Raw genomic sequence first — 24,332 nt, 5'->3', positions numbered from 1 at the left:
TTAATGCATTCATTCAGAATGGAGTCACTGAGCCAGAAAATTCTGTCATCACTGCCCCTCCCTAAGCTCACTTTTGGACCACTTAAAAGCAAAACACATTGTTCTTAAGGGAGGGCACTGGAACCTCAGACAGGTCATGTCCCCCCCAGACCACTCCTAACCCTTCCAGCCTGACCTCCTGCTATCACTGCCAAGAGCACGCACCCAGTTAGATTTCCTCTTCCCTGTCCACTGGCTATAACTCTTAGCTCTCCGCTTCCTGGCTATCCCCAGGAATACCATCCCCAGATCCTCTGCCTGAGCTCCAAGGACCAGTGCAAATGACATTCCAACCATGGGAAATTTTTCTGCTCTGACTCCACCAGCCCATTGTTGTCTTGCTTCTCTGGCCCTAAACCCAGATAGACACATGCCATTGATACATTCTCAGGTACATATGTCTTCTCTCAGGCCAGGGACCCCCAGCTCCTAGCACAGGGCCTTGCACACAGGTGTTTCAAAATACTTTACCAATTTATTCTTGCACCACAGGCAAGGAGAAGAAGAAAAGGAGGTAGAATAAGACAGCTTACAGAGATATTCATGACAGTTGCTCTGGCTATGAAAAAACAGAATGGAATTTGCATCTATCAGAAAGATCAAGACTAGCTACTCCTTGTTCTTCTCAACAAAGTTAGGTCTATCTGGGCTCGGAAGGAGCCCATGGTGGAAAGATAAGTTGGCTGATATTGTGAAATGCTCTTTCGGCTACTGCTTAGTAGGGCATGGCAACTCACTCCAGTATTCTTGCCTGGGAAATCCCATGGACAGAGGAGCCTGGCAGGCTACAGTCCATGGGGTTGCAGAGTTGGACACAACTGAGGACCGACACTTTCGCTTTTAGTACTGTTCTACTCTACACTGGAAAACCAATAGCACTGAAAATCATTCCACTAGCAATACTAGGGCAGCTGTGCCCTGTCCATGCATTTCTGCATCTTAATGAACCCAAGTTCCAGTCTGATCCTCAGAGACTCATTTTCACTGCCTCCAAGCCCAGAGGGGAAGAGAATGGTAAAAGGACACCTCCTATTGGGACCCAAAGAAGAGCTAGCACAGAGATAATGTGTCAGGCCAATTCTGGCTACATAATGTTTAAATGAAATCTTGTTTTCACTGGTGTCTATCTTGATTTCAACCTCTCTGCTTTACCCCACGCTTTGGACAAGGTAATCCTGCTTGGGAAAGACCATCCCCCAGAAAAGTGAGTGAGTGAGTGAGTGAGTGAGTGTGTGTGTGTGTGTGTCTCTCTCTCTCTCTCTCTTTCCTCTCTCTCTGTTAGGTTGTATGTATCACTCCTGTCTGTCTTCTGTTCTCCTTCTCTGTCTTCCAGGCTCCTTTCTCATGTGACTTCTGTAGGATACCTGGACTGGGAGCCAGAAGACTTAGGTTCTGGTCCTGGAACTACCATTAACTAGCTGTGTGGTTATGACCAAGTTGCTTTACATCTCTGGGATTCAATTTCTGACTGGGTGCTCTTCCAGTCCCTAGCAGTTCTGAGATTTTTATCACTGAATGAAATGAAACTCAACATATTCACGAAGCAGTAGCTATTGTAGAAACAAAGGAATCAGGCTGGGAGTTCCCAACAGTGCAAGCATCAGGGGACACCTAAGTACTACTCAGAGAAGACATGACTAAACCCAGGCAATCCTGCTGGAGGATCTACTACATGCTAGACAGGCACTGTGCTCGTATCTCATTCAGTCCAAAAAGATAGGTATGTGATATTTCCTATTTTAGGGGTGAGGAACCTGAAGCACCAGGAGTGAAGTCACTTGCCCAAGATCCCATGGCCAAGACTTGTCAGAGCAGGATTTACACTCAGGCTGTCTGGCTCCAGAGCCCATGCTTTTCATCCACAGTGCTATATTGCCCCAGCCATTGATGCTCACTCACAAGCTTCCCACTTAGGCTGTAGAGTAAACTTCTTTCAACCCCACATGTGCTCAGGAGTCTTGGATCCAGACTATATGGTTAAGCAATTCTCTCCTCTTTCAAGACACCAACTCTGACTTCTTGCACCTCGGCCTCTCGCATTAATAATTGATTGCTATGCACCTGCCTCGCATGCTCAGGTAGCATGGAACTTTCTATTTTCAAGTGTGTATCTTTTGTTGCCTTTCTATCTAAGCAGACATCTTGCCAGAACCTAGTGCAGTGCTGGGCTCCCTGCCCAGGCCCACACTTGCTGAATAGCTGATGGGCACCAAGATGCTTTGTAGCACTAATGTTATGTCCTGAGTCCTCTGCCTGGGGCTGTAAGTAAATACCTGGGACCCTTCAGACTTTCACAATTCCTGCATGCAGACCCCAGCTGCTCACTGGCAACTATTGAATGGGCTGGGAAGGAGGGTTAGATGGTGTTCAAGTCATAGAAGCAGAAACTGGGGTCCTCCAGTGATAATTTCACCTCAAGTCAGCAAATATAAAAAGAACTCCAGCTTTATGCCAGACAGCTAAGAGTTGTAAGGGGCACAGAGAAGCAGCAGTCATGCCTTCTGCTCTCAAGGAGATACTGGAAAAGAAGAGATAGAAAAATGCAAAATTAAAAAAATGATAAATATATAAAACTTCAATAGCACTTTGACTTTTGTGTTAAATTACTTTTTATGTATGTGGATGCATGCATGCATGCCAAGTTGCTTCAGTCATGTCGGACACTCTGCAACCCTATGGAATGTAGCCCACCAGGTTCCTCTGTCCATGGTATTCTCCAGGCAAGAATACTGGAGTGGGTTGCCATGCCCCCTCCTCCAGAGGACCTTCGTAACCCAGGGATCAAACTCAAGTCTTTTACTTTCCCTGCAGTGGCAGGTGGGTTCTTTACCACCAGTGCCACCTGGGAAGTATGTGTGTGCATATATATGTATGTATATATATATATATATATAATTAAATATAATTATACAATTGTGGGAGCACAGAGAAAGGAAACTACTTGTCCCAATCTCATTGTGAAAACTAGGACAGGCTCCTGCATGGCTTGGCGCTGGGAGACCAAAATTCGAGTTTGTCACTGGAACCACTGAGTTCATCATGTCCACTGACCTCTGAAGCACCAGCTCAGACACTGATCAGATGCTGATGGTTGCTGGGTGTCAGGAAGCATCTGAGACCCATCACAAATTAGTAGCCCTTGTTTATCACATTCTTCTTTGCATATCTGCCCCAGTGTCAGATATTTGGTGCAAGTGAGTGGGACAATGGCTGAATGACATCATGTCTTCAGAAGTCACATTCACATGTCCAGAAAAGAACAATCGAATTAACCACCCTGGGGGATTCAGTCCTCATGGAAAATCCAGACCCCTTTACTTCTACCTCATAATCTTATTGCTTTTGTTGAGTGCCAACCATGTGATTCACTGATAGAGGTGAACTGATAGGGTCTGCATTCCAGAAATGCTCCTGTTTCTAAGAGCATGATGTGGAACAGTCACCAGTGTAGCTTTGTTATGCCTTCCCCCAGCTGTAGTGTAGATGTCAGGGTGGCCACGGAGAAGTCTGATAACCGCTATTTCCAGAGAGTCTGTGTCTAGATGCCGCCCTCCTAATGGGGATGCCTTTCCCCACCCTCCTCACAGCCCTCCCCTCTGCAGCATCTATCCAACCCCATCCAACAACCATGAAAACAGCAGGAAGGCAATGAGCACACCAAGGAAGCTGCATAATTCATGGTACAGAAATCTCCAGAAGTCACTCAAAGTTCACCCAAAAGTAATGGCCCCTCTGTGTGCCTCTGGAGGCTGGCACCTCACTCTGTCTCATTCACAGACCAAAGCTGCGGTCTCCTGTGCTCAGAGTTGATACACTGATCTGAACAATTCCAGATGGCAGGAGCAGACAACTAAAGCATTTGCTTCTCCATTCCCAACAAACCCCACAAGGGTTTCAGAGCCTGGGCCAGCACCTCAGCAGTTCCCATCTCTCCTGAGACTAAAGTGTCACCTCTGAAGACTCCTCACTGCCCTAGCTGGGGGGCAGGGGCTGCAAAGGAGTTAGGGCAGCCCAAGAATATGGGGCACTTCTGGAGGCCTGTCTACTCCTGGGACTGACCGTATGGTGGTAACCCAACACACAGAGGGTGTCACAGCCCCTGATAGGATGCCCTGCCCTCCCTCCAAACCTATCTCCTTCTCAGGGTACCCAGTGTAAGATCTCCCTAACAACAGCTGTAAGGGGAACCAACACTCCAAAGATACATCCAGTTAGCTTTCAATTTTCCATGTATATTTCGATATACTTTTTGACTACACTTGGTCAATATCACAGGAGGTGTGGAAGGAGAGTGAAATGCTATTTTATGTGTATAATCCTGAAATTATAAGGTGGCCACAGAAAAAGTTTGAGACCATGAGTGCTCCTACCCTTGCCTCTTGGAGTGAACCAGCAGGGAAATGATACTAAATCTTAACTCTCATCTCTAGTTCCCAACCACCCCCTGCTCCAGCTATTAGTCCTCAGAGAAAAGCTCCCAGGGGTCCCCAAAGATACAGAGAAAGGAAGTATGAGGAGAAAAGAACGGGTCATTTCATCCAAAAGGGTATTTGTGGCAAGGCTATCCTTTTATAGTTAGAAAATAACCATTTCTTTACTCTTTGTGGTAAAGAATAAAAGCTACAACTATTATAATAATGCAAGAAACAGATTAAGCCAAAAGTAACCTCTAATTACAGAACACACAATTATCAACAGCCCATCTTTTAAATCTGGTTTCCAAATCAAGCTTGCCAAAGAATCCCCTAAAGGCTCTGTACCCCACCACACCCCAGCTCCAGCTGGCTACCTGCATCCCTGGTTGAGAAGCGAGCTGGCTGGGGGTCCAACCCTGACAATGCTCAGATACACCCCCTCCCCAGACCTGTCCAGAAAGCTCATGCCTGGGGGACGGCCAAGCTTTCCCCAAATAAAACAAAGTCATGACGGCAAAGAATTGCTGCTTCTCAGATTGAGTCTCCCTTCCCAACCCCAGGCCAGGTTTGTAAAGCTGCTTAAGTGAGAAGCATCAGTGAGCAAGTCTGGAAGGTATAGGAGGGGGTGGGGGCTGCTGGGGGCTGGATTGCCCTCTTCTGTCCATGAATCAGGCATCCCCAGGCCTGATGACCTCGGTGAGGGGCTCAGGCATGCCTGTCTGGCCTGTGACAGATGCCAGGATGGGGGAGCAGGGTGCTACCTGCTGGACGTCCTGCTGGAAGACGCAGAGCTGCAGGCGCTGGTGGAGCCGCACCTTGCGGTGCTGCCAGATGCTCTCGAGCCGCCGCTGGTGGTGCAGCACTTCGTGCACCACATCCAGCACCTGGTGCACCGCCTTGGAGTAGTTGGCTGTGGCCGTGAGGGACTCGGAGTTCCCGGGACTCAGGGGCCGCTGCAGCACATCCAGCAGAGCTTTGCCGTCCTGGCTGACCTGTAAGACGAGAAAGGTCAAGTCAAGGGAGAAGGGGGAGGGGGGTGCAGGCACAGAGAGAGGCAAGGCAAGCTGCTGGGGCCCCTGGTTGGAACGGAGATTCCCACCCAGATTCATGACAACCGAGGAGTGTGCCACCAGAGCTGACCCAGTGTTCAGCCTGCAGCCTGGGGAGGTGCTGGTGCTGCAGCCATCGTCTCCAAGGCCCTGAATCACTGTCTCTCTTCGAATTTCAGCTTTTTCAGGGCAAGTACTCTGCCTTGTTTCTCTCTTTCCATGCCTAGAACAGTGCCTGACACTCGGTACTTGATAAATATCTTGACTGACTGTCTAACTAGGTTAGGCAACAGAACTCCACTTTGGGAAAAAAAAACCTGAATATAAGTTGTCACCATAAACCCCTCTGCCTCTTCCTTCCTCAGCTTCCTCTACCTAGCTCTGAACTTCTAGGTGTGTGACTAGAGGCAAGTTACTTAACCTCTTTGGGCCTCAGCTTCCTTGTGTGTGAGGTAGGGATAGTAATGGCACATAGCTCAAAGAGTTGTGGTAAGGATTAAATGAATTAACACAAGCAGAGTACTTAGAACAGAACCCAGTGTGTAGTACTGGCTACCAAGTTCTATCTTTATTATTATCATCATTTCTCTGTCTTGCCTTCTTTATTTCCTTGTCATTTTCTTTCTTTTATATTTATCCTTCTTTCACTCTCCTTGTATTCAATCCCCTTTTTTTTATCCTGAAAGTGGTAACATCCCTGTCTTTTCAGAACATGCAGAATAAGGGAGCGGCCCTTAGATTGTAGACACAACATCCATGCTCCTGGGTTCCCCAAAACTCACCAGTGGGGGTGACATTTCCTGTCAATCCTCACCAGATTCCTGGCAATATTTCTAGAAAGTGGTATCATCTGATTGACACCTGTGGCTCTCCAGTGCTTGGCAGAGTATCCAAGGAACATGTGTCTTTCTAATTTAAAACAGTGATGACTAGGGAATTGATAGGAATTTTAAGACCCCAAATTAATCTGGTTAACAATGAAGTCAAAGTTAACGTAGAGTTAAGACAGTCTCTTCCTTCCAAAAATTTGGCAGAGGAGGTGTGCTCCCACTTCTGGCCTTACGATGATGAATAGGGAGCTACTTGCTGGGCTTGCAGCTTCCCCTCCCCTACCTGCACATCCTGATAATAGCTTGGCTGGGGGTTCAGAAATACAGAGCCTGCAGTTACTCCCCTGTTGATGGAGCCACAGAAGTGCATGGGGGACTGTGGCATGATTAAGAAAGGAGAACCCATGATTCAGGTGGAGAACGCAGCTGAGACAGGAGAGCGAGCCTGGCTGGAGGAAAATGACCCATTTTGATGACCAACTCTATCCACCCCATTCTACTGTGCTCCCTCCTACAATGAATTGCCAGGAGAGGGAGAGAGGAAGTACCTCATCAATAACAGAGACATGAATAAGATACACATTCTGTGGCCATACCCGGGAGAGCTCTCTTCAGGGAATTCTGAGCAATGCTGCTTTTGGGCACTGTGGTCTGTCCAGGGCTGGGTGGTTCCAGTTGGAGGGCCAAGTCCTGAAATTCAAGTCAACCCAAGTCCCAGTCCTCTGCCTAGCCCACACGTGCAGGAGGCAGGGCAGTCCACTGCCTTCTAAAGTGGGCTTGAAGGGAGCATCTCCATCCCACAGTGCTAGGGCCCAAGAATTAATTGAGAGAAATGCCGTGTCTCTCTATATACTATAATCAAAGTCCATGAGTGTGTGAGTATAATATTATCCTCATTTATATGCTCTATTTTTATATTTTATAAAGAGTAAATTTAGAGATTCTTGACCCACAGGCAGAGGCACAGTTCTGTCCTGAGAGAAAGCCTTGGGCTACGTGCATTGGAGCTGGTGAGATCAAATTTGGCTCACTGGTTCTCCTCTCTCTGCCTCTTAAAATGATGAAAACTATTACCTTTTCAGTACTTATTATTGCCAGGCACTGGGCCAAGTGGATTACACAAATTATTTTTACAACTCTTAAAACTATAGGCAGTTGTTATTACTTTCATTTCACAGAGGAAGAAAATGAGGCTTTGGGTGGTTAAGTAACTTGTTTGAGGTCACACGGGTAAGAGAAGGAACCAGGATTCAAATCTCCATTTTGACTGTGGCAAAAACTCCTATTTTCACTCAGTTGAAATTAGTTAGTTCTTTGACTTCAACAAGCACCAAACTTACTTGGGTTGATATTTATTGAAATAGAGGTTCCAGGTCCTACTTCTTGACAGTCTGATTCAGCCTGGGATGGAGCCCAGGAATCTATACCTTTAACAAGCACCTCAAGTGAGTCTGAGGCAGATGGTCCAGGAACACACTTTGAGAAACAGTGCCTTAGCTGACCTTTCCCCCAAGAAAATCCATGGGCCAGTTGTGAAGACCCTTCCCTCTTCTCATCCAGCTTTCCTCATCAGCCGGTCTCTTCACATCCCTCAGCCGCTCCCTCAGAGTTCACATCAGTTAACAAACTTACTGGGCTGGGTGTATTCACACACATGCACCTATATACTTCTTTTCTTTTACTTTAAAAGGAAGTGTTTCCCCCTTAACTTGTACCATGTTCCCAGTCTTCGATTTTCTAGCAGAGGAGCTGTTTAGTTTGACTTTCACTTCCACAGCAGCTTCTCACTCCTACAAACACTTATCTCCACCCCATGGCGAGTTGTCCTCTGGACCTGGCAGTGAGGAAATTAGTACTTACTTGATGAGCTGCTTCATAACAGTGGTGACAAGGCCTGTTCACCGCCCAGACAGCTCCAGAGGAGCACAGCCTTGCTTTCTTACAGTCCTTCCTCTGACAGCCCAGTCTTCACACACAGGGTGAGACAGGGGCATGGGTGTGTGCGTGCGTGCACACATGTACACCAACATGGTACCTGCTGATGGCTGCCTTTTTCTGCTTCCTGGGCGGAGACCATCATTCACAGATCAAAGATCTTAAAAGACGTCTCCAAAAGGAGAAAAATGGCCTCTTTTCTTCTTAGTCCAACCCAGGCTATATCACAGCTCATAGGATGGCGCTCTTGCCACCCACGCCCATACACAGCCAGGACCCGTGGGTGTCCTGCTTGGTTCTCACCTCTGTGTAGGCCTGGGTCACCTGCTCATACAAAGACTGGTGGTGGTGGATCGCCAGCTCCAGGTCCTGCATCTCAGATGGCAGGCCACCTTCACTGCACATCTTGCACCAGGCATCCACTCCCGACAAGAACTGGAAGGAGATACCAGCTAGGTCAGTGTGGGAGCACTGGGGGCGGGCAGTGACAGGCACAGACAGATACCTTTAAGAAGCATTTGGACCTCTGGAAGCTTTCAGAGACCACTGCAGAAGGTGGAGTTTTTTCTTTAATTCTATAAACACCAACCTCAGGAAAGAAGTCAGCCCCAATACCTATTTAGAAAGTGTAGTTTACACAAAGAAAGATGACTACTACGAAACTGCTGGGGATGGAAGCTGTCTTCATGTTCAGTGGGCTATATCCACTATAAAATACACGTGTGAAACACCTCACTAAATTATATGTGTACATGAGAGATGTTTATCCTGTGCATGCTCACACATGAGAGTCAACATATAACAACATGGGACATTTACACATACGTGCTCTACAATGTGGATATCTAGCTGTGAAGAGGAGCAAAGAACGCCTCATAGAGGCCCATCCGGCACCCCAGGGAACTTGGAGAGACCATTCCTACAGAGGATGGAGATTAACACTCAATAAGATTCCTGTCGTTGGGTCAGAAAACCCAAGGGGCTGGCAGAGGGAGGGGAGATTAAGGACAGACTGCACTGTGTCTAGAGTGACTCCGGGGATGTGATATATAGATATAGATCTTGACAGAAATCAAATTATTTAAAAGTTAAAATTAACAACTGTGGAAGACTATGGGTCTCCATGCACACAGGGTAAGCTAACTGAAATCACTCAGATTTATTGGGTGGAAAATACACCTCTAAAATGCAGATAATTCTTCACCCAATAGTCTGGAATGGTTCTGTCTGTGATTCTTCTTGCCTGAGTGCACAGCTCCATTTAAATTAATTGCCTAAATACCTTTTTATCTCATTGCCTAGAACAGCCCATCTGAGGACAATAAAGAGCTGCCTAAATAAATGCATTGAAAAAATAGCCTTGAATCCACTGTTTGGTGTGTGCACGTGTGTATGTTTTCCAGCTAAAAAGAAGCATGGTTTATGAGTCTCCCTGAAGGACTGGTGATCTTGAGAAACTGCATTAAAAAAAATGGATACAAATAAAATTTCTTCTCATCCAAATAATCCAAGTCAGGAAGCAGCAAATAAAAGCTGATTTCTCCAGTTACTTTCAATTCGGGTGTGTGCTTCTACAACTGCTTGAGTCCTCCTCTTGGTATTACGTCAGCTTTCAGTCCTTGGCCAGTTGGCTGTGGCAGCTGATTTTTCATTCTGCATGTTTATATTGCATTAAGCCACCTCCTAACAATTCTGGAAGAGTGCTGCATGTCACCCAGTATCAATCTGTATGTGTTTTCTAATATCTCAGAAGCTGCTTTGCTCCATCAACAACCATTTTACCAAGGAACCCGAAAGTAACTTGACAGTTATATGTCAGTCATGGGGATAGGACCTCTTCAAGGCCTTTCGGATTTCTTGGTAATAATCTAACCAGAGTCCTATATCAGACCCCACACAATGGTCATCTCAAGGAGAGAAAGAGAGACAGAGAGGGAGGCATTGAATCTCCACTGCCAATCTGGAGAAATCCTGAACAAAGTTTGAAGTAATAGGGTTGAAGAGAGAATAGGAGATTAGTTGTGAATATTTGCTACTATAAAAGGCTAGATTCCTCTCAATGTGTAGGGCTGCTCTTAACTTATAACACCGAATTTCAGTCTCTGGGAAAGGCTCAGATAGAATCAGACACAGGGTGGAGGAAATATAAACATACCAGGATAGTATGTTGAACATAGAGCCACAGTAGTAATGTTTACCATTTAAGAAACACACTAAGCACCTAATGTTCCATTTCTAATTCTTATAACAGTGCTGTGAGATTTATGATCATCCCCACATTAGAGATGAGCAAACAAGCTCAGAATGTTGAGGTGACTTGCCTAAGAGTTAATGATCAGAACTTACATATGTCTGGCATCAAAACCTAGACTCTTTCAATTATTCCATGCTGACTTCCATATTAGATGGGTAACAGAGGAAGAGATTTAAGGAATGACCTTGTGTCTGACTCTATATTACCTATGAGCTAACCAAATGTCATACAAAGAAAGAAACTTAGAGGTTTTCTTTAATGTTAGACACACTTGATCCCAGACACCTATAGATTGATTTTCACAATGGTGTATTAATAAACTTTTAATAACCAGGATATATATATGTGTGTATACAACAGTATGTTATAAATTTTACTGCTATAAAAGATGTGTAGCACATGCATAATTTATGAAGAAACTGTAAATTTAGAAGCATATAGAATGCTTATGATAAATTCCATGTAACAAATTAATTCTCACAGATGCTTCTATTTGTAAATGACAAACTTATATAGTTACAGCACAAAAGCTGGTTGGTATTTCAACTTCTGCTAAGGTATAAGACAAAAGTGAAAAACATCTGGAGACTTATGTCAGAATGTTACTCATTCATCAGTGATTTTAAGTGGCTTTTTTGCTGAATGAAATTATATTTTTGAATATCAGAAGAATATTTCCTTAATTTTGTGTTCTATTCACAGCATAACAGCTCTACACAGGGCACATTTTTACACTAAATCTAAATTTTAAAATATTTTTTCTCTCATTTTTTTTTAAAGATTCTATACAAACAATAAAACAACAGATCAAGCATTGGTTTGTAACACTTGATGATTTCCATGGTGTAAAATGTCTATCGTGGTCTATTTCAGGCTACCAGTGTGACATCACCAAATGTGGAGCTAGGAGGAGGTGATCAGCAGCACACAATTGTATACTTTTTCCACCATAGACATAAATATTAGAAATAATCTCAAGAACATAGAAAATAATAAGACCTATTGAAATAATTGAAAACGATGAATTTTGAGTACTAATTACCTTTGTTTTTAATATGATATATTTAAACTTATACAGTTTGAAGTAATGGCTATGTTTAACAACCAGTTCATTTTTTAAATTTGTGAAAATTTAGCCATTGGCTCTTCCTAAGCTGGTTAGAGTCAGCTCCTACACACCACTAGATCTTAGGCAGGTCACTTAATCTCTCTGAGCTTCCCTGCTCCTCTCCATAAAATGGGTTAATAATGTCACTGGCCAATGCCAGTAAGTAAACGGCAACAAATAATAATTATTTCTGTCCACTGTATTATTATTATCCACAGCAAATGCTTCATGTAAAATTAGTTTTTCCCTGATGAAACTCAATGATCAGTTTAGTTTCACTCCTTGGTCTGTGTTCATGGAATGCAAACTAAGCAGTCAACACACACCCACCAATAAACTAGTGAGCAGAACAGAAACAGGCTCTGGGTTCCTTCCTGTCTGAATGTAAGCAAAGCCACTAAGAGTTATCAATGTCTCTCTGTGTACACAGGGGCCATGACCGTGGTAGAACATGGGTTTTCTCACAACTACCGAACAAGGTCTTCAGTGTTTCAAAAAGAGAGGAGGGGCTCTCTACACCGCAGTGTATGAACCTCCCAGCCTGCCCTGTCTCTGCCCCTCCCTACCAACAGCAGCTCCAGCAGTTCCCCTGGCCTCACCTGCTCAGCCTTCTGATGGAACACAGCAGACATGGCGAGGATGGTGCTGCGTTCATCCAGGGCAGCTGCGAAACTCTTCCACTCCTGGTCTAGCTGCGTGGAGATCTGCTTGATTTGCTGTGAAGCATAGTGGCCAGCCTCTGAGAGGCGGGAAGCCACAGACATGATGCGGTTGATGTTGACATAGGCATTCTGGGAAGCAAGGGAGAGTGGTGCTTAGTGGGGCAGGCTGAAAGGGCGCCCACAGAGCACTCTGGGGTGGGGAAGTACATAGTGAAGGAGGCTACCCAAACTGAAAAGTTTGAGAGAGGCTCCATCAGCCATATTAGCATACCCATTTTGGGCCCAAAGGAGGCCTTTGTTTACATATTAAAATTTCAGTAGATGGCAGGTACAGAAACTGAGCTTTTCCATCTGGGGACCAACACAGTTTCTGTGGTTCAGACACTAAAGAATCTGCCTGTAATGCAGAAGACCCAGGTTTGATCCCTAGGTTGGGGAGATCCTCTGAGAAGGGAATGGCTACCTACTCCAGTATTCTTGCCTGGAGAATCCCATGGACAGAGGAGCCTGGCAGGCTATAGTCCATAGGGTTGCAAAGAGTTGGACACAACTGAAGGGACTTAAAGCGGCACATGGCACATTAATACCCATGAATGCAGTCACTTTACATGGACGACCTTAATAATACTCACAAGCACCTTATGAGGTCATGCCATGGGGACAACATGGTATTTCCAAAAGTTTCTCACTAGAAGCAATGGCTCAGACCAAAGCGAAAAGCAAGAGGATGAATAGGCACCTCTCTCAACTCAGGAGAGGGCTGTACCCAGGGCATTACTACAATAGGGCAGCAATGCCCAGAGAGCAAAGTACACAGGTCACAGGATAACCACACATCTTCCTACCACCAAGTGAAGACTTTACTGTCCCCCGTTCCTACCCCCACCAAGGAAGCAGGTGAATAAATAAAGATAGCATGTGCTGTGCTCAGTCGCTCAGTCGTGTCTGACTTTGCAACCCCATGAACTGTACCCTGCCAGGCTCCTCTGTCTGTGGGGATTCTCCAGGCAAGAATACTGGAGGAGGTTGTCATGCCCTCCTCCAGGAAAGACAGCACATGAAGCCACAATATCCACACTAAAAATAAGACCCATGGGGCCCTTTCTTATCCCTATATGATTTAGGAACATCTCCCCACCTGACCTCAAAAAGGCATCTGTGAGGTTCTCCCGGCCCTGCTGACTCCTCTCACCCTGTGTTTTGTTTACATTTATTCCCATCTTTGATTGCCAATTAAAAATTCATGACCATGTGTGTCATTCCTTATTAGGCCAGCAGAAAACTCTCCGGGAAGAAACAAGACAACAGAAAACCCACAGAAACAAAGACAGTAGTGAGCATGGTTATTTTTAACTGCTATCTCCTATTAATTGTCTGAGGTGTCAAAACAATCAAGCAATATTGTGGCACCTGCAAGGAGCTTTTCTGACTCACACAATGTCTGTCTGAAGAAGGACTAGGGTGGCAGGTTGCTGGCATACCTTTCTTCTTTGTTACAAATCTTCTCATATGATAATAAATATTCTTTGGCAACGGCATTTTCTCTTGGCTCTATTTGCTCAGCAGTAGTTCATTAATAGCGGGTAAGTTTAATGAAGGTTCTTTATTTTCTTTTCCCTCTTCCTTCATGATCCCCATTCATCTTCATTGTCCCTGACCTCAAGCATTCTGTCCCAAATCTGAGACAGGTTTATAAAGTCACTCTTCATTTAAAAGGTCTCTGTGAAGGTTTAAAGGGTTAAGTGAAGAACTTAAGCACAAATCCATCCTGATGTCTATGCGTGATTTCTTTCTTTAGACTGGCCTGAGACCTTTCTGATGTAGCATGTTTCCTTAATAGAACTAAAATATTATTACCCATTATTATTTGAAATAAATATCCTTCAAAGATTTAGGAATCATTATCGGTCCTGTTTTCTGAGTTAGGACAAAGATTCTTCTTAAAATTAAACTCTATTTATAGAACTGACAAGAAAGACCAACTCTGAATTAGAAGGAAAGAAATGGGGAAGACGGGCATACACTTAGTTTAATAGTTCTGTCTTCTAAGGATCTGAATTTCCCCCAAATTTCCTGCTGTGGTTTCACCCAAAGCAGACGTTGGGTGAAACAAGGATTTGGGGCAGATTGTTTATACGGGTATGATTCCAGGAATCATACCTCCAGGAGGGCCTAGAGGAGCTATTCCACGTTCAAGGTCAGGAGGGGTGGCGGTGAGGAGATACCCCTTGTCCAAGGTAAGGAGCAGTGGCTGGGCTTTGCGGGAGCAGCCGTGAAGAGATACCCCACATCCAAGGTAAGAGAAACCCAAGTAAGATGGTAGGTGTTGCAAGAGGGCATCAGAGGGCAGACACACTGAAACCATACTCACAGAAAACTAGTCAATCTAATCACACTAGGACCACAGCCTTCACAGAAAACTAGTCAATCTAATCACACTAGGACCACAGCCTTGTCCAACTCGATGAAACTAAGCCATGCCCTTGAGGCCACCCAAGACGGGCGGGTCATGGTGAAGAGGTCTGACACAATGTGGTCCACTGGAGAAGGGAATGGCAAACCACTTCAGTATTCTTGCCTTGAGAACCCCATGAACAGTATCAAAAGGCACAATGATAGGATACTGAAAGGGGAACTCCCTAGGTCAGTAGGTGCCCAATATGCTACTGGAGATCAGTGAAGAAATAACTCCAGAAAGAATGAAGGGATGGAGCCAAAGCAAAAACAATACCCAGCTGTGGATATGACTGGTGATAGAAGAAAGGTTCAATGCTGTAAAGAGCAATATTGCATAGGAACCTGGAATGTCATGTCCATGAATCAAGGCAAATTGGAAGTGGTCAAACAAGAGATGGCAAGGGTGAACATTGACATTCTAGGAATCAGCGAACTAAAATGGACTGGAATGGGTGAATTTAACTCAGATGACCATTATATCTACTACTGCGGGCAGGAATCCCTCAGAAGAAATGGAGTAGCCATCATGGTCAACAAAAGAATTCAAAATGCAGTACTTGGATGCAATCTCAAAAACGACTGAATGATCTCTGTTCATTTCCAAGGCAAACCATTCAATATCACAGCAATCCAAGTCTATGCCTCAACCAGTAACACTCAAGAAGCTGAACAGTTCTATGAAGACCTACAAGACCTTTTAGAACTAACACCCCCAAAAAGATGTCCTTTTTATTATAGGGGACTGGAATGCAAAAGTAGGAAGTCAAGAAACGCCTGGAGTAACAGGTAAATTTGGCCTTGGAATACAGAATGAAACAGGGCAAAGACTAATAGAGTTTTGCCAAGAATATGCACTGGTCATAGCAAACACCCTCTTCCAACAACACAAGAGAAGACTCTACACATGGACATCACCAGATGGTCAATACCGAAATCAGATTGATTATATTCTTTGCAGACAAAGATGGAGAAGCTCTATACAGTCAACAAAAACAAGACCGGGAGCTGACTGTGGCTCAGATCATGAATACCTTATTGCCAAATTCAGACTTAAATTGAAGACAGTGGGGAAAACCGCTAGACCATTCAGGTATGACCTAAATCAAATCCCTTATGATTATACAGTGGAAGTGAGAAATAGATTTAAGGGACTAGATCTGATAGATTGAGTGCCTGATGAACTATGGACTGAAGTTCATGACAGGAGACAGGGATCAAGAGCATCCCTATGGAAAAGAAATGCAAAAAAAGCAAAATGGCTGTCTGGGGAGGCCTTACAAATAGCTGTGAAAAGAAGAGAAGTGAAAAGCAAAGGAGAAAAGGAAAGATATAAGCATCTGAATGCAGAGTTTGAAAGAATAGCAAGAAGAGATAAGAAAGCCTTCTTCAGTAATCAATGCAAAGAAATAGAGGAAAACAACAGAATGGGAAAGACTAGAGATCTCTTCAAGAAAATTAGACACCAAGGGAACATTTCATGCAAAGATGGGCTCAATAAAGGACAGAAATGGTATGGACTTAACAGAAGCAGAAGATATTAAGAAGAGGGGGCAAGAATACACAGAAGAACTGTACAAAAAAGATCTTCACGACCCATATAATCACGATGGTGTGATCACTCACCTAGAGCCAGACATCCTGGAATGTGAAGTCAAGTGGGCCTTAGAAAGCATCACTACGGACAAAGCTAGTGGAGGTGATGGCATTCCAGTTGAGCTATTTCAAGTCCTGAAAGATGATGCTGTGAAAGTGCTGCACTCAATATGCCAGCAAATTTGGAAAACTTAGCAGTGGACACTGGAAAAGGACTGGAAAAGGTCAGTTTTCATTCTAATCCCAAAGAAAGGCAATGCCAAAGAATGCTCAAACTACCACACAATTTCACTCATCTCACACACTAGTAAAGTAATGCTCAAAATTCTCCAAGCCAGGCTTCAGCAATATGTGAACCGTGAACTTCCAGATGTTCAAGCTGATTTTAGAAAAGGCAGAGGAACCAGAGATCAAATTGCCAACATCTGCTGGATCATGGAAAAAGCAAGAGAGTTCCAGAAAAACCTCTATTTCTGCTTTATTGACTATGCCAAAGCCTTTGACTGTGTGGATCACAATAAACTGTGGAAATTCTTCAAGAGATGGGAATATCAGACCACCTGACCTGCCTTTTGAGAAAGCTATATGCAGGTCAGGAAGCAACAGTTAGAACTGGACATGGAACAACAGACTGGTTCCAAATAGGAAAAGGAGTACATCAAGGCTATATATTGTCACCCTGCTTATTTAACTTCTATGCAGAGTACATCATGAGAAATGCTGGGCTGGAAGAAGCACAAGCTGGAATCAAGATTGCAAGGAGAAATATCAATCACCTCATATATGCAGATGACAGCAACCTTATGGCAGAAAGTGGAGAGGAACTAAAAGCCTCTTGATGAAAGTGAAAGTGGAGAGTGAAACAGTTGGCTTAAAGCTCAACATTCAGAAAATGAAGATCATGGCATCTGGTCCCATCACTTCATGGAGAATAGATGGAGAAAAAGTGGAAACAGTGTCAGACTTTATTTTTGGGGGCTCCAAAATCACTGCAGATGGTGACTGCAGCCATGAAATTAAAAGACACTTACTCCTTGGAAGAAAAGTTATGGCCAACCTAGACAGCATATTCAAAAGCAGAGACATTACTTTGCCAACAAAGGTCCGTCTAGTCAAGGCTATGGTTTTTCCAGTGGTCATGTATGGATGTGAGAGTTGGACTGTGAAGAAAGCTGAGTGCCGTAGAATTGGTGCTTTTGAACTGTGGTGTTGGAGAAGACTCTTGAGAGTCCCTTGGACTTCAAGGAGATCCAACCAGTCCATTCTGAAGGAGATCAGCCCTGGGTGTTCTTCGGAAGGACTGATGTTAAAACTGAAACTCCAGTACTTTGGCCACCTCATGTGAAGAGTTGACTCATTGGAAAAGACTCTGATGCTGGGAGGGATTGGGGGCAGGAGGAGAAGGGGACGACAGAGGATGAGATGGCTGGATGGCATCACTGACTCGATGGACGACGTGAGTTTGAGTGAACTCCAGGAGTTGGTGATGGACACGGAGGCCTGGCGTGCTGCGATTCATGGGGTCCCAAAGAGTTGGACTTGACTGAGTGACTGAACTGAATTGAACTGATTCCAGGAAGCACAACGAGGGAGTGGGCAAGTCAGAGGGAAGGGTGGCAAATGAAGACAGGATGTGTTCATTAATGGGATACTGCTGTGAGCATTTGGGGGTCCTCCTTCCTGAAACCTTTAAGAGACTGTATAGAACATGCTTCCAAACATCGCAAGGGGAGATAAGGGATCTGGAGCATTTATGCAGCAAGTACCATCACTCATGGTTGAAGTTCCTCCTGGAGTTACTCCCTGGCATTTCCAGCCTGGCCTATACACAAGCCTAGCACACTCCCCAGGCCAGAGAGTGCCACTGGCAGAGAAACGTGGGAAGCTGTCATTGTATATGGGAACCAGATGTCCCTTGGGGCAGACTGAGGGGTATGAGTGGGACATTGACAGAGTCTAATAAAGTTCTCCTTCCAAACTAGGTTCAAGTCCTGCAAACCCTCCCCACCCTCATACATTCATCCAGACCTATCTAGTTTCGTTGGGTTTTCCTCTCCTGGGAAAGACCTCCTCGCCCTCTGGCCAGACAGGAAGCAAGAACAGCAATGAAGAGCAGGGCATGGCCAGTCCACAGGCTCTCTTGTGTGTACTGTGTGAGTGCCTGGCCCTTTGTCGTCACTGCCTGTTTTATGTTCTCTCCCCACAGGGACGGGGAGACATGTTCCTGCTCACTTTCAGGAGGAACTTTCTAGCTATTAGAGATGTCGAACTGTGGCTACCACTGGAGGCTGTTAACACTGTCTCTCATTCAAATGTTTATGGAGAGTGGGCCAGGCTCTGGGTTGGGGGCTGTGGGATATCAAAGAGGAATGAGACAGGATTTCTGTCCTCAGGGGCTCACAGCTGAGACTTAAGAAAAAGTCCTCAAATAACTGTAATTTAAAGCAAAATGAAGTAAGTGTTGAGACAGAGGTAGCAGCAACTCACAGTGGGGATGCAGAGAGAAAGGGTCTGAACCACCAGCAAGGATGTTAGGAAGGGGCTTCCTGCACAGAATGGGGTGGTGAAGCTGGCGGTCCTCCAAGGCCCCCTTCAACCCTTAAGCCCGTGATCATAAATGAAAGCTGAAGACTAACAAACAGAAAAGACCATAGCTTGCATTTCACATTCTAGAGACTAGCACAGTAAATGCCTTTTTGTTTCCTTATCAGTGGGCAGGGAAATGTCTTACTTAAGCTAACAAATGATTATGCTTCACACAAGTAGAGGCAGCATTTCTCACAATAGAAGGATAAATATAATGTTGACTCATGAATTTGCTCATTGTTCTTCTCTATAGCCCCTGTGCAGAACAGCAAAACACTGCAGGCAAATCACGTGGCCCAAGCTCATCATCTTCATCTCCCTGGAGCCTAGAACCTGAGACAAGTAGGCAGATAGATTTTAAACTGGAGTCATAAGCCAAATGACCAGAGAGGAATGGAGGAGGTCTCCCATCACTTAAAAGGACAACGTAAGGTTAAGAATCCAAATAAACAGGGTGCTTAGTCATTAGGCACAAATGTCATGGTCTTTGGTCAACCCTTCTGTGTAGTTTTTCTGTGTTACTGTTTATTCCTCTGTTAAAGAACATCTGGGACTCACACTTGTCTTGGGGAAATGGCCAGCAAGAATGGGTATTTTGACTGGGGCCTTTCCATTTCCTACCAGCTGCCTCCTCCACTCTCTCTGTCTGCATGGCTCTGCTGTTCTTCCCTGTCAGCCTTCAATGTCCTTCCAGCTGCAGAACTGACCATCGGTCAAAGGCACCAAAGTTGTTAGGCCAGGAGCCAGGAGTTAGATGTGAGTTCTGGTCCAGTCCTGGCATTCACTTAAGGTGTCATGTGCCTCCTCTGTGCCCCAGCTTCCTCATCTGTACTATGAACTGAAGATCTGACATTCCCTTTCTGAGTAAGCAGTGTTGGTGCTATATAGCCAGGCCTCGAGGTATTCCCTGATTCAAGGAGAGTGTCCAGATTGAAAGTAGAGAGAACCTAGGAGGTCACAATCTTCTTCTGTCTCATCTCCCAAGAAGAGCAGTGCAGCTCAGCCTCGGCTGTGTGCATGCCTCAGCCCCTCAGCCCAGCTCTGCTCTCTGCTCTATCGTGTGAGATCCACGCCTGGAGCTGGGTGACCAAAGAGCAGCCTCTTCACCCAAGCTGAGCTACCAAGACTAACCATATTCTCTGACCAGAAATTTAACAATAGGACTAATAATTCTGGCTAAGTATCCTCTTAAACCCTTATCGCAACACTGCCTTATCAATTTACCCCAGCCCCCACCAAGTGCTGCTATTACTATTATCATTATAAACATATCGCACTGTCCAAGGTTTAAGCACGCTCTACCCTGCAGAATGCAACCCACCAGCAGCCTGGCCTGCCACCTCACTCACCCCCTGCCATCTCCCTTCAGAGGCATTCCTCTGATCGTTTCGGTCACAAACAGAAAAAAATAACTAAATTCAGCAAAATCTTGCTAACTTGAAATCCTCTATATTTACACCTTGCCCCCACTTTTGTTGCCTATAAAATTCTGTTTTCTCATGTCATTCCTGTAGTCATTAACTGAAGATCAGAGGATGGACGACTGGACTCTTCTCCTGAGGTCTTGTCTCCTGCTGTGATGAACTTAAATCGATGAAACAGAGTCATTCTGCTGAAATTTCTATGTGGCAGAATCTTGATCAAAGTTTTCAGCCCTGCCAAAGGCTCTCACTTTGAACCTGGCCCCTGGCTCCTCTGACTGGCTACAAAACATGCAAAGTTGCTTGCAAGATAATGATAACTGTCCACATAAAAACCCAGCTAAATTTTCTCTTTAAATGTAGTCTCTTATGTGGTATACTCTGAAAGAAATACTGGTTCTTTTAAAAATAGTCATTTGATGCAAGCTATCATTTTGGTTACCCTGGGGTCTGTGTCAGGGGCTGATTATAAGAACATATTGTTTCTGAATTCGTAGATTATTTGAATTCCATTCATTTACTCTTAAAATCAGGAGTAAATTTTATATTCCTGCGGTCATAGGTCCCCACCCTGAATCATAATCTCCCTGCTGTGGGCTATATGAGATAACATAAAGCATCCAGTCAGTCTGTGCCTGGCATATAACTGATAACTCAAAGAATATCGTATCTCTTCCCACATCCAAGTGCAGCAGTTTGGGGTTAACTCTCCTCTCAAATTCAGTGCAACTCAAATCAAAGTATTAGTAAAAAGTAAGACAAAAGAAAAATCTATCAATGATTCCAACTAGAGACAAATATTCCAATAAGAGGCCTGAGTCCCACTGTATTTCAGAGTTTGCCACAAAGTCCCCTACTATTCCTGAGGAACAGTTCCTTGCACAAGAGCCCGCGAGGGCAAAACTTCCCTCACTGTCTGTCAGGCCACTGCCCTGAAAACCACACTTCCAGTGTTGGCAGAAGCCTTTCCCCTAGGATTCAAGGGTCTGTGGCCCTGAATTATTCATAAGCCTTTCTTTGACTCAGAAAGATTGGAGAAATCAGAATTGGCCAATGACTGATTCTGCGGGTCATGCCCTTTCAACCTTAAGCTGGAAAAATAAAGGTTCTTATCTTTGGGATAGCTTTCTTAAGGTGTCTCCACTTTGTTGATACGTATGAGCCACATCCAGAGTGCCCAGAAGTGGGAGTGTCCTATGTTCATACAAGGGGATAGATCCATCTCCTTATCAATGAGCATACTGCAAAAGGTGGCCAAAGCCTCTTCCCCAGCCCAGGCAAGGGAGCCTGTCACTTTGTTGTCCAGAGGCGCATTTCTCATCATCACCTCCAGAATGGCAGAGGGGATTTACTGAACTGTCTCATCTCTGCAAGGAATAGTCCTGGGCGCAAGGTTTTCAATTCATTCTGTTCAATGGGACTACAGCTTTTAAATTACCATAGTGAAAATGGAAGTTGTGAACTGACAGGTCATCACAGAAGGTGAGGCGAACTACCACAGAGGGGCCACTTTCCTGAAAGGGGCTCAGTCCTCTAGACAAGCCCTGCAGATCTTGCCTCTTCAAATCCAAAAGTCCAAGGAGGGAGGCCAGGCAAACAACCAGTCAAGAGCCAGGGTACTGGGCAAAATCATTCAGGTCAAATGCAAACCGAATGCTAAATCAGAATGTGAAATACAAAATATATAAACCTCAGCTGATAAAAATGTTATGCAAACCAGAGAAGCATACCCAAGGTTACTGAATGCTATTTTGTACCAGATATGCACAGTGGGTGGGGAGAAACTTTTCTTTAGGGTCTTTTTCTGATCTTATTTCTCCTGTGTATAGAGAAAAAATTTTTTAAGTAATTTTGAGTATATATATAAATATATATACAGTAATTGGGGGAAAATATTCTTAAAGCTATATAGAGGAAATATATATTATTTTATACCCTAGTCCTTTCCAGCCCCAGTGAAGCTAATATTCAAAGCATCAAATGTCTATGAGTGATGGAGCTAAGGGGGAATTTATGTTCCACCTTCTACTTTTATCAAGCTCATTCTTTTTCCTGAGACACAAAGGTTGTGTCTAGTTCGGTATCACTGAACAAAAAGTTCAGTGCTTTTTGATCCCCTCTAAAAATAATGCTGAGGGCTGCAGTGCATTTTTAATTTTAATGCATTTGGTATTTTAAATATTATTTAGTTTTGAAAATTATTTTAATGTATCTTTACTTTTAATAGATTTGATCAAGTTTCATTACATGACAGCTCTAATTATTCAAATGTCCTCAAAACTTTTTACTTTGGTAAAGCATTTTTTTGGCAAGTAAAGTATAATTTATTTACAAGCAATAGGCAAGTTTTAGTGACCAAATTATACTTTAAGAAGGAAAAGAATATAAAAACACTTTATTTAAAAAATTTTAGAAGCTAAGTTCATAAACAATCTCATTTTATAGTTAGAAAAAAATAATAAGACCCAGACATTTCTTGAATCCGCCTAGTAGGTGCTTAAAAATTTGTAAAATCAATTACGTAGTATGTTCAAAGTCACAAAAAGAGAGGCAAATTGGGACTAGATCCAGGTCCTCTAAGTCCTAGTCTGCACAACCCCTTTACTTATACTACCCTTTTCTCTTGCCCTAGAGATCATTCAAAGGATTGTTTTTGTTTTTTTCACAATACTCTTAAGAGAGCCACGAGGAGATGTATTTGGAGATCTTCCCAGGCAGCTTTCAGAGACTTCATGAGTAACATTCAGAATTAGTAAGAAAATAGAGATTGTGCCAAGGCAATGGAAAAAGCTGAACATCACCTCCTTTTTCCCAATTAATAATACCATATGTACTGCCTACATCTTTGCAAGTACCAAACCCACTTTGGGTCCTGAAACTGTTAAAGCATCAGCTTATGATTAATTACTTGAACGTTACCATGTAAACCTGCTGATCCCACCTCAGAACATATGGGCATCGGATAGTTACTTACATCTGGAGTAAGAACTCTCCATGCTTGAAACTCTACTGCAATAGCTATGAGATGTGGTAAGCTGTAAATGAAATCTCTAACTTCTGCCTCCCTCAAGCCACAGGGTGCCCTCTAGGGGGCCTAACAGGGCAGCTGATGGATGACTATCTGGTCAGGTCTGGCCAAACAGTAGGTCAGACCATGTGGAAGCCATCTGTCTCTGTCGGGCAGAGAGAGGAAAGAAGCTGGACGAGCCCTGGTGCTCAGCAAAGATAACACTGGCCCGTGAATCCCTCACTCTCTCTCTCGCCTGGCTTGCTGTAGCAATGTTTCCTCCAGCAATTGCTTTACAAACCATTAAACAGCCATGAAAACAAGTGCCTGGCCATATGTCTGAGGGCCAAGGAAGCCCAGGAGCAGATTTAAGTAAAAGAGAAAATCTCTCTCTCCTCTCTTAGTTTTGAGTGAAACTTCCTTAAAAGGGTGAGTGTCTTTGCATGAGGCATTTTTTTGTGAGATTGAAATGGTAGGGAGGGATGGGTATGGCTGGAATCAGATTCAGGGACACCGTAAGGGAAAGAGGCTAGAAACAAAACAGCTCTTTTGAGTTGCTGCTGCTGCTAAGTCACTTCAGTCGTGTCCAACTCTGTGCAACCCCATAGACGGCAGCCCACCAGGCTCCCTGTCCCTGGGATTCTCCAGGCAAGAACACTGGAGTGGGTTGCCATTTCCTTCTCTTTTGAGTTAAGATGTAGTAATTTCAGGATTCCTTTAAGGTTGGAATCAGAGACTATGAAACATCCCAGAAACACCAGTATTTTATACCCCAGGCCTTTCTCCTATATTTTCTCTTGACTACTCAGAGCTTGGTCTGAGACACCATCACAACCTGGGAACTGGTTAGAAATGCAGAATCTCAGGCCCCTTCCCAATCTTCTGAATAAGACCGCATTTTAACAAGACTGTCCCAAGTGATACGTATAAACATTAAAGTTTGAGAAGCTCTGTAGACAGGAATTGTGAGGAGCTG

At 44.2% G+C, this 24,332-nt stretch overlaps 1 protein-coding gene across 19 annotated transcripts in view; it reads right to left on the bottom strand.

Annotated features, from left to right (window-relative positions):
• The window catches only part of KALRN (kalirin RhoGEF kinase), a 699,404-nt gene that overhangs the window by 383,445 nt on the left and 291,627 nt on the right, over positions 1 to 24,332 (bottom strand). For all 19 annotated transcript variants that reach the window (XM_042232347.1, XM_042232379.1, XM_042232348.1 and 16 more), the window contains exons 7-9: positions 12,230 to 12,421; positions 8,572 to 8,703; positions 5,216 to 5,446 (exon numbers count right to left, since the gene is read on the bottom strand). In XM_042232347.1, the coding sequence (XP_042088281.1) occupies positions 5,216 to 5,446; positions 8,572 to 8,703; positions 12,230 to 12,421 (555 nt within the window). The remainder of the gene's footprint in view (positions 1 to 5,215; positions 5,447 to 8,571; positions 8,704 to 12,229; positions 12,422 to 24,332) is intronic.

The sequence above is a fragment of the Ovis aries genome, chromosome 1, assembly GCF_016772045.2.
Source record: "Ovis aries strain OAR_USU_Benz2616 breed Rambouillet chromosome 1, ARS-UI_Ramb_v3.0, whole genome shotgun sequence".
Taxonomy (NCBI): domain Eukaryota; kingdom Metazoa; phylum Chordata; class Mammalia; order Artiodactyla; family Bovidae; genus Ovis; species Ovis aries.
This window is presented reverse-complemented; position numbering and strand designations above follow the sequence as displayed.